The 10,022-nt window shown below is 52.7% G+C and overlaps 1 protein-coding gene across 1 annotated transcript; it reads left to right on the top strand.

Moving 5' to 3' along the window:
- Positions 1 to 529: 529 nt before the first annotated feature.
- Positions 530 to 8,456, top strand: LOC109681816 (cytochrome P450 11B1, mitochondrial-like). The gene is made up of 9 exons (XM_020156708.2): positions 530 to 771; positions 1,100 to 1,255; positions 2,689 to 2,888; positions 2,998 to 3,201; positions 3,469 to 3,623; positions 5,110 to 5,276; positions 5,604 to 5,682; positions 5,768 to 5,956; positions 6,260 to 8,456. Exons 1-9 carry the CDS (start codon positions 530 to 532, stop codon positions 6,371 to 6,373), a joined length of 1,506 nt encoding a protein of 501 aa, XP_020012297.2. The 3' UTR covers positions 6,374 to 8,456.
- Positions 8,457 to 10,022: the final 1,566 nt, after the last annotated feature.

Here is a 10,022-nt window from a genome sequence, read left to right as displayed (position 1 = left end):
TCTCTCTGATCTAAGTAAGTTACTCAGTTTACCCCACACATTGTGCCTTCAGTTGATGGTTACCATCACGCTCTACAAGATGAATGTATCTGATTTTTACTTCTCAACTTGAAAAGTAGATACTTAAATGTGGATTACTGCAATTAATGCAAGCTTGTCCTCCTTGTCCGGCTATGGTTCTTCAGGGAAGGATGAATAATCATTGGCTCCATGACAAGATAAAATCCATCCATCTGACTACTCTCACCCCTGGGAGGAGGGAGAAGCCTCTGCCCACCATTGGCACCCTCTTCAGCTACCAATCCAGTCCCCGCACCTGCCCTCAGCTCCCGCCTACCACAGACCTTGCAGAGATGGGACCAGGCATCAAGCCAACTCTTTTCCTCATCTCCTGCCAGGGAACTCCAGCCCCGACGTTTCTGGGGCAAGTTCAGGAACACTTCCTCTTATGACGCTATCGGTCAACCAGTGGAGGACCCTGGTGAGATAAAAAGGACTTGGGCAGAAGAGGAGAAGGAGCAGCATCACAATGGGATTCCTGATGAAGGCAGGTGTGCAGCTGGCAGGGCCCTGGCCGTGCCTGCACGTGGCAAGGAGGACAGTAGGCACCAGAGCAGTGCAGGCCCCCAAGGCTGTGCTGCCCTTTGAAGCCATCCCTCGGTGCCCGGGCAACAAGTGGCTGAGGGTGCTTCGGATCTGGAAGGAGCAAGGCCATGGGAGCCTGCACCTGGACATGCACCGCACCTTCCAGGAGCTGGGGCCCATTTTCAGGTAAAGACCTCCCTGGTCCCTGCTGAGGATGCCCAGCATCGTCTTCCCTGCTGGCTGCCCAGGCCCTGGCCAGGCACCTGGCACCACACTTCCCAGGGGTCTGCATCCTGAGGCAGGCAGGGAGGGTGGTAGTCAGCCTGAGTCATTCCTGAGGACAATGGCAGTCCAGGTGGGCTCACCGCGGAGGACATAGCAGAGCACTGATTTGGGAGAAGAGGGTTCAGGTCAGGAGGAGGTGAAGACAGTCAGCATCCACTCTGGACTGGTTTTGCAGAGGGGTCCAGGGAGGACAGGATTCTGTCCGTCAGGGTTTTGTGAATTTCCTCAGGTATGACCTGGGAAGAGCACAAACAGTATGGGTGATGCTGCCAGAGGACGCAGAAAGGCTGTACCAGAAGGATAACCTGCACCCCCACCGGGAGAACGTGGAGTCCTGGCTGGTCTACAAAGAATGTCGTGGGCAGAAATGTGGCGTGTTCTTACTGTGAGGAGCCCTTCCGGATGCAGACGGAGGGAGGTGGGATGGGCAGTCTAAACACAGACAGGATGAGGTCAGGGCAGACCTGCAAAGTTGTGTGGGTGGGAGGAGATTGAGTGACCACCGAGTATGGATGAGTACCTACCCCTGGACGTCCTGTCCTGTAGACGAGGGCAATAGCAGAGCAATGATTTCAGGCTTGAGAGTGGGCGAGAGGAGAATACTGAACCCCTCCATGAACTGAGAGATTCTGCATAGGCCGAGGTGTGGGAAGCAGTAAGTGGATGAGTTCTTTGTAGACAGAAGCAAAGTTCTAAGTGGGGTGACTCTGCTGGGATGGCTCCTTCCTGTACAAAATGGGCACACATAGACAAGTAAACAGCAGGCATATGGTGCTTGCTGTGGAACAGCTGCAAAGAGGTTATCACTGGGATGGGAAATGCTGAAAGAGAGAAGTCAGACCATGGCTGTCACCCCACTCCACGTCAGGAAATGAATGCTCTTGGTAACGGTAGGTTAGAAAAATGGACCCCATGACTGGGCCAGAGCTGAGTGCATTGGCCTGGTAGGGCTAGGAGAGTGTGGGCATGGGCCTCAGAAATATGTGGAGTTCTTGTGTGTGCATATCTGTAGGTATGGGTGTGTATTGTCTTTGCATGTGTGTTTCTGTGAGTGCATTTGCAGATGTGAGCATGGATGCTGTGCCTGTGTTTGTGCATACATACGCACTCGTGTGTGTCTGCAGACATGTGTTCTTCGGTCCTTTGTGACCACACATGTGTGCCTGTACTTGTGTTTGTGATAACTGCCCATAGTTGCAGGTTTTCGTCATAGAAACAGGAAGGTGTGTGTGCATGATTGTGGTTCAGACTGCAAATCTTCCTGTGTTTCACTGGAGTGTTTCTATGGGGCTCTGTGTTGTGATTTCTGGACATTGTGAGAGATCTGTCTTGGTTCCTGCTCCACAGAAGATGTAGAATATTCATGAAGACAGGAAGATGGTACTGACTGAAGGGAGCAGGCTCCATGGGAAGGTCAAGGAGGAGAAACCTGCCAGTGCTTCTCCCCTGTGGGTTGTGGTGTGGGCTAGGTAGGCAAAGCTTCAAAGGAGGCTCAACCTCTTCCTGGAAGAAAAGACCCCTGACCCAGTCAGGTCCAGCATGGGGAACACGTGTGCTGGGGTGGGAGCCGGAAAGTTCATAGGAACGAACCCCTGAGCACCTTCAAGAAGATCTGAGACTCACCCTCAGTTTAGGTTTCAGAGATCTTACACCAGCATTCAAAGGCCAGTAAGGGAGAAAGAGGTGCAGTCAGAAAGAGCAGCAGCCAGCCTGCTGTCATCTCCCAGCCCACCTGATCCCCTTGAGCAGAGGAAGATGGGGTACAGTTGGGGCTGGGCTTGTCTGGGGTGCCTCTCAAGTTCTGCTCCCTGCCTGCAGGAATGGGCCCGAATGGCGCTTCAACAGACTGCGACTGAACCCGAATGTGCTCTCACCAAAGGCCGTACAGAAATTCACCCCCCTGCTGGACACAGTGGCAAGGGAGTACACTGAGGACTTGAAGAAGAAGGTGTTACAGAACACCCGAGGGTGCCTGACCCTGGATGTCCAGCCTAGCATCTTTAAATATACTATAGAAGGTGTGCCTGTCTCAGGGTGCCTTGACACAGATGGGAGGGTTAGGAAGGGTGGGGAGGCAGCTTTAGGCCCTGGACTGCCTTGGGCTCAACAGTGCCATCATTTCTACAGCAGGCAATTTTGCTATTTTTGGAAAGCGGATGTTCCTCTTTGGTCATTACTCAAACTCTGAGAACCAGAAGTGCATCGATGCAGCGAAGGCCATGTTGAAATCCACTGGGCAGCTCTTGTTCTTGCCCAGAAGCCTGTCTCGCTGGACTAGCACCCATGTGTGGAAAGAGCACTTTGAGGCCTGGGACCACATCTCTGAACATGGTGAGGAACAGGGACCTGGGGAAGAGCCATGGCACAGAGTCACAATAGTCTCCGAATTTTCCATTCATCCTGCCCAGGGACACGCTGAGGCCACATTAAAGGGCTGTGTCCTCTTTGGGGTACTTGCAGAGACTTGGCAATAAGGCTGGACCTGCATAGACCCAGAGATCTTGGGAAAGGATCTGGGTGCTGTGGACGGGCAGGGTGGGTAACAAGCACAAAGGTGCTCATGGCTGCAAGGCCTGAGGGTGCTCCCCTCCCCTCCAGTGAACAGGAACATCCAGCAGGTGTATCAGGAGCTTGCCCAAGGCGGCACGCCGCAGAACCACGGCATCCTGTCAGAGCTGCTGCTGGGAGGAGACATGTCATTCGAGGTCATCAAGGCGAACACTCTGGAACTCTTTGCTGGGAGTATGGACACGGTCAGGCCACACTCTGCCCCGCCATTGAGCATGAAGCTCATCCTGACCCTCTGGCCATGTCCTTCTAAGTATGGTCACCTACAAGTTCCATCCCTAGTCTGCCGCACACTCCTGTCCACCAAACTAAGCCATGAGCTGCAAATCCATGGAAATCTTGGAGGGGAAGGAAAAGGGGAACACTTCTGGAAGGAGGAGAGGAAAAGGGGAACCTTTCTGGAAGGAAGAAAGGAAAAGGGGAACCTTTCTGGAGGGAGATGGAGTTTGCAGCACAGCTGGCAGAACCATGTTCAAGGCACAAGGCAGGTGCAACAAGCCCTGCTTACTAGCACCTTGGCCCCCAGAGGGATGTTGTGCAACCTGGGAGGACAGGCACAGGGACCACTGGAGGTTGCCCAGGGGAGCCTCCTATGTTAGTGTGGTCATTGAGGAAAGATGAGAGGAGGTTAGGACTACAGAAGGAGGAGCCAGGAGTTCTGCTGGTCCAGCAGGTAGTAGATGGCAGTACAGCTGAGAGGGGCAGGACTGGGCTCAAGTAAGAGTTTCCTGCCTGCAGACTGACCCTTCTCCCAGCAGCACCTTCCAAGAGCCTGCTTAGGGCAAGACCCCTACATTCACAATGGAGTCCTAGGTCCTGGAACAAGGGCCAGGATGTACCACTGGGGAAGAGGGCCTACTACCACACATCCCAGAAGCTTGAGGCCATGAAAGGAGAGTGAGGAGAGGAGAGTCCAGGGAAGGCATGCACAGCCCGGGCAGGAGGGCAGCCAGGCTGCGGGAGACTGGGGGAGGTGGACACAGATAAGATAGACAGAGGTCAGGACTGCCAAAAGGAGAGACCCCTTTCCTTGGCCTTCACAGCAAGGTATAAGAAGCCAGCCAGGGAGCAGGAGGTCAGAGTGAATTCCTAATATGCCTGTAGAGCCCCAGCGCACAGCATGGACTCCAGGCCCTGGCATCAGGGAGCTAAGGCCACATCTGTGACTCAGGGCACTCAGGGGTCCAGGGCCATGGAAGGAGGCACTTTGGAGATGCTGAGGCTCAGATTGTAGACTGGGGTGTTTCATGGTGGCAGGAACGATGCAGAAGGGGAAACTGATGGGGTCTGGGGTGTCAGTTCAGGTTGGGATGGTGAGGCCTGTGCTGAGGGTCCCGTGGACAGCCAGGCAGATAAGGCACTGGGGACAGGTGGACGGGGGCTCCAGGATGCCCCCAAGTGGTGTTAGAGCAGCCCTAAGGATAGCAGAGAGGGCCTGAGGTCCAGACATTGGGGAGGCCAAGGAGGAGGGTGGGTTGGGATGCAGGGGGCATTTAATTCAGGACTTAGGCAACACATAGATAGACATTAGGTCGGGGTCCCAGGCTTGGTCCAGCTCTGGACATGTATGTCCCCAACCCCTGGGAGATGCATCCTCCTGGGATAGACATTCCAGTGCTGAGGGCCCTGGACAATGCCCAGGTCTGAGCCTTTTCCCCATGGCCTCTGCAGACAGCTGTTCCCTTGTTGATGACACTCTTTGAGCTGGCTAGGAACCCTGACGTGCAAAAGGCCCTGCGCCAGGAGAGCCTGGCAGCCGAGGCCAGCATCTCTGGAAATCCCCAGAGGGCCACTACGGAGCTGCCCCTGCTGCGGGCTGCCATCAAAGAGACCTTGCGGTAGGTGTGGGCTGACCCTCCCCAGCTGGTCTGGCTCCTTTGCACTAAGGGGTAAAGACAGAGATGGGGCTGAGGAGGCATTTGCCAGGACCCATAGCCCCTCACCCTCTCTTCCATTCCCTGAAGGGTGGGGCACCGCCCTTTCTCTGGAACTCCATGTCAGCATCCTATGCTGCTCAGGATGGGAGAGGTTTGGCTGAGCAGCAGTGCAGGGAAGCCTATCTCATGACCAGGGCTGGCAGAGGAGATCCTACATAGCAGGATGCAGAAAGGACAGGAGGAGCCTGTCCTGTCTGAGGTCCCTCCCTGTTTGTGTCTTATTGGCAGGCTGTACCCCGTTGGTGTCTTTTTGAGTAGAAAACTGACGTCAGACTTGGTGCTTCAGAACTACCACATCCCGGCTGGGGTAGGTGAGCCCCAAATCCCTCGCAGAAGCCACATGGTACATCGCCCTACAGGGCCGCTGACTCCTCCCTCCGCGTCTGCTGCAGACACCCATCAATGTGCACCTGTACTCCACGGGCCGAAACCCCGCCGTGTTCCCGAGGCCAGAGCGCTACAGTCCCCAGCGCTGGCTGGACAGGAGGCTGCGTTTCCACCACCTGGCCTTTGGTTTTGGGGTGCGCCAGTGCCTGGGGAGACGCCTGGCAGAGACAAAGATGCTGCTGCTGCTGCATCACGTGAGCGCGAGGGGGCGGGGTCTGGAGGGGGCGGGGCCTCAGAGTGGGGCGGGGCCTCAGAGTAGGGCGGGGCCTGCATGGTGACCGGGGCCTTTTCAAACAGGATGGGACCTGGGCGGAGAATTCGTAATATTGCCCAATTCTGATGGGGAGGCCTCAGGCTCTTCACCTTAGGGCGAGGCCTGCAGAGAACCATACGCTGCTGTTCCGGGCAGCATGGTGGCAGCAGTGAGCACCTTGGGAGGAGTTTGGGTCAACACCCTGCCCTGCTGAGGTCAAACGGAAGCTTTGTCTCTGTCCCAGGTGCTGAAATCCTTCAGCGTGGAGACACTACACAAAAAGGATTTAAATTTGGTCTACCATTTCGTTTTGATGCCCGCCTCCTTTCCCCTCCTCACCTTACGTCCTGTCCACTAGTGCCCCCTCTGCATCAAAGGCATCAGCCAGTCGACCCGCGTCCCTCTACCCTGTCCCCAGGCCATCCGCCCCTTTCTCTCTCAAGGAACTGCTTTCAGCAAGCCCTGTGCACACATGGAAAAGCTGCAGCCCTCCTGGTCAGTGTTTGCCAGGCCAGGCCAGGACCTAGGAGGACCTCGGTGGCAGGTGGTGGCTTTGTCCCCAGTGTCACTCAGCTCCTTCTCCAGCAAGTAGTCTCTGCTGGGACACTTTCTCCTTCCCTCCCAGCAGTTGCTCCAGCCTCCTCATGTTTTCCTCCACAGCCCCTCAGACCCCACCCTTGCCTTCCTGTCCAGTATCATGTACCCATGGCAACCTCTCCCTCTCCAATTTCCCACAATATCAGTAGGTGGTTTGAGATTGTGAGAGGGGACCCAGCATTGAGAGCCCAGGTTGAGACTCTCCTGCTGTGGCCTTCCTTCCCAAGCTGCTCAAAACATGAGAAGCTGTTGCAATTCGCCATCATGGGGGGAGACCCTGCAGATCAGAGTGCAAAGGCCTTGGGGGTGACTCATCCTGACCCATCCTCCTTTCCAAGATGAGAAAACTGAGTCTGGACAGAGCTGATCCCACAGCTAAGTGGAGTCTGCCACAAGACTCAGCCTCTATCACCTTGGGGTTGCAGGACCAGTGGGCGACCAGAGTTCAGCCCCCAGAGCAGTGCTGAGGGGTAGAAGCTAAAAGGAGATGGAGGTTGCCTGTGGGGGACAAAAAAGCTTGGATCACTGAAAACTGGCTCTTATCAGCAGAGTCTTCACATATGTCCCCTGGTCAACACTTGAGCACATAACATATGCCATCACCTGTGTGGGCAATCAGGACATGCTTCCATCCACCCTCATGTTTTCCTCATGCCACAGAGAAAATGTACACCTGGGTCCCTGGCCTTGCTCCAGCCCACAACTTCAGGGAGAGGATGTGCCCTGGTTAGGACCACAGCCAACACACTGTCTTCCTCTCTGTCCCTTCCAGCTGCTCTAATAAAATGTCATACAACAGTATCTTCTGAAGAACAGAAATTCATTTCTGGAAACTGGCAAGTCCACGATCAAAGCAATAGTGTGTTCTGTATCTGGTAAAGAAGGACTGAGTCCCTGGCTTAAAGGTGGGACCTTCTCCCCGTGTCCTCACATGGTGAAAAAGGGCAAGGAAGCTCTCAGGTCCTCTTTTATGCGGACGCCAATGTTCCTCATGAGGGCTCTGCCACCTGTACCTGATACCCTCTTACTGCCCCACTGTCTTCTTACCATGACATCGATGATTAGCTTGCAACAAGCAAATACCACCCACGTCTGATATGGGTGAGACACAAGGTACAAGGCTTCCTGAGTCAAACTGTTCCCGTTGTGCCCTGGGAAATCCATCAAGTTACATGCTTCCAAAATTCAATGGCTGCACAGGTGTGTGATAGATGATCACTTTTCAACCAGGACAAGGGGAAAGAAGAAGGAAGTAACATGCCTTAAGTTGCTCTGAAAACCAAAAGACTAAGCAAGGTTAAATGTTACAGTTCAAGAAATTCTCTGATGGCATGTCCTGCCTTACAGACATCCTGGGACAGGAGTTGGGCCCCCATGGTTCCAGGACACCTTGCCCTGTGGCTGTCCTCAGCAAAGGCCATGCCACAGCTCTCACAGTTGCAGTTTCAAGGCTGCTGTTCTCCTAAAACCCAATCCCCCATGGGTCTTGTTTCTTCACTGGGCACTACTTTCTCAGAATTCCTCTGCCTAGGACCTGCACCTGCCCCTCTGGGAATCTCATCTTTGCTGGCTGGCCAGTGAGAACCCTGCCCCACAGCTTTTCCCTCTGTACTCTAGTGGAGATGGACCCACAGGAGCATCCCCTGGAAGTGTAGCCACCGAAACCCAGGACACACCTGGGCCTGCTCGACCCACACTTGGGTGGGAAACATCAAGTCTCCAGAACATAAGCAAAAGACCCCTGAAACCGCAGTAGGTGGTGTGTACCAAGGCACTGGGGGAACCTCTGGACGCTCCGTGGCTCCTTGAAAAATATCTTCTTTTTAATTGCACTGTAGTTTGAACTCAGGGCTTCCTGCTTAGGTGCCCTGACCCAATCCCTTTTTGCCCTGGTATTTTTCAGATAGGGCTGTTCTTCAGGGACAGCCTGGACCTCAGTCCTCCAATTTATGCTTCACTCAGTAGCTGAGATAACAAGCGTGTGCTATCACACCCAGTTATTTGTTGAGATAGGGTGTCCTGAACTATTTCCAAGGGATGGCCTTGAACTGTGATCCTTCAGATCTCAGCTTCCTGAGAAGCTGAGATTATAAGTGTGAGCTACTGGAGCCCAGCTTCATTTGAAAACCTTGCAGTCTGGCTTTGTGATGGCTGTGGCAGTCACAGTGGCTTCTGAAATGCCTGCATGTACATTCTTCCCTTGCCTTGAACAATAAATCTGGGTGATCCATTTTAATCTGATTATCAGATTGTGTTCTGGAAATTCCCTCTGGAGCTCACTGTCTCATAGTTTGCAATGTGGACTGGCTAAGATTTCCAGATCTTCAAATTCTGAGTCCTTTGACATGAAAACTTCCACATTTAACACATCTCAGTGTAGTGAAAGTGTTTTTAATTCAGAAAATGGAAGCTTGATAAATTTGATGTCATAATAAATTTTCTGCATTACATTGCAAAGACAACTGATGAATTGGTCTAAAATAGTTCTAAAATACAAATACAGTGTTAAATTCCTTAATATTAAAGTCACCTTATATATAGGAAAAGAAAAACATCAAAAACCTGGTAAAGTGGTACAGCTCTATGAACATGAAATTCACACCCAAAGAAACACAAACAGAAAATAACCTTCTGTGTGTTCTTCCCCAAGACCTCCAACTACAGGTTAGTCACGAGAAACCATCAGGTAAACCCAAATCCATTGATATGCTACAAAACACCTGAGCAGAATTTAAGCGTCAAGGTCATGAGAGATAAGGAAAGAAATGATCTAGGTCAAAGGAGACTAAGGAAAGACATTGACCCCATGTGATGAAGTACCTGGATCAATGCCTACTGCAAAACCAAGGGAGCAGAGTGGGAAGCAGATGTCTGCGGTTAGCTGACATTGCTGTACTAAAGTTAATTTCTTTGTGTTAATGAAGGCACCATGATTATCTAAACATTAGCACCAGGGACAAAACGGGAAAGGAAACTCTGCATTCCTCTGCAGCGCTTAGGAAACTCTAAGCTGATTTAAAATGAAATGTGAAAAAACGTACACACAGTGATATTCACTCAGCATTGTTTGTCATTGCTGAATACTGGAAGCCACCTGAATGTTGCTATGTAGGATGAATATACCGTTGTACACAAGGGACAGCTGTGGAGCCATAAAAAGGAAGACAGCACCAGACATGACAGAAACAACCAAAGGAAAGGAAGATTTATGTTGGTTAAAGGAGGGAGACTGTATGGAGCACTCAAACCATGTCGGACAGGAAGCAGAGACCAACAGTGACATGAAGGGGCCAGAGCAAGACCCAGACCACAGGGACACGCCCCCAGTGACCTACTTCCTGAAGCCAGGCCCCGTCTTCCACAGTTCCAACGCTTCCCAACAGTCTGTTCAAATTTTGAATCCATCCATG

This window comes from Castor canadensis, chromosome 3 (genome assembly GCF_047511655.1).
Source record: "Castor canadensis chromosome 3, mCasCan1.hap1v2, whole genome shotgun sequence".
In the NCBI taxonomy this organism is placed as follows: Eukaryota; Metazoa; Chordata; class Mammalia; order Rodentia; family Castoridae; genus Castor; species Castor canadensis.
Note: the sequence above shows the minus strand (reverse complement) of the source record. Positions and strands in the feature narration are given on the sequence as shown.

Excerpts from the sequence above, each read along its gene's own strand:
- LOC109681816 (XM_020156708.2), top strand. The coding sequence starts at position 530 with ATGGGATTCCTGATGAAGGCAGGTGTGCAGCTGGCAGGGCCCTGGCCG. Across the intron at positions 5,277-5,603 it reads GCCATCAAAGAGACCTTGCG|GCTGTACCCCGTTGGTGTCT; the intron begins GTAGGTGTGGGC and ends TCTTATTGGCAG. Across the intron at positions 5,683-5,767 it reads ACTACCACATCCCGGCTGGG|ACACCCATCAATGTGCACCT; the intron begins GTAGGTGAGCCC and ends CGTCTGCTGCAG.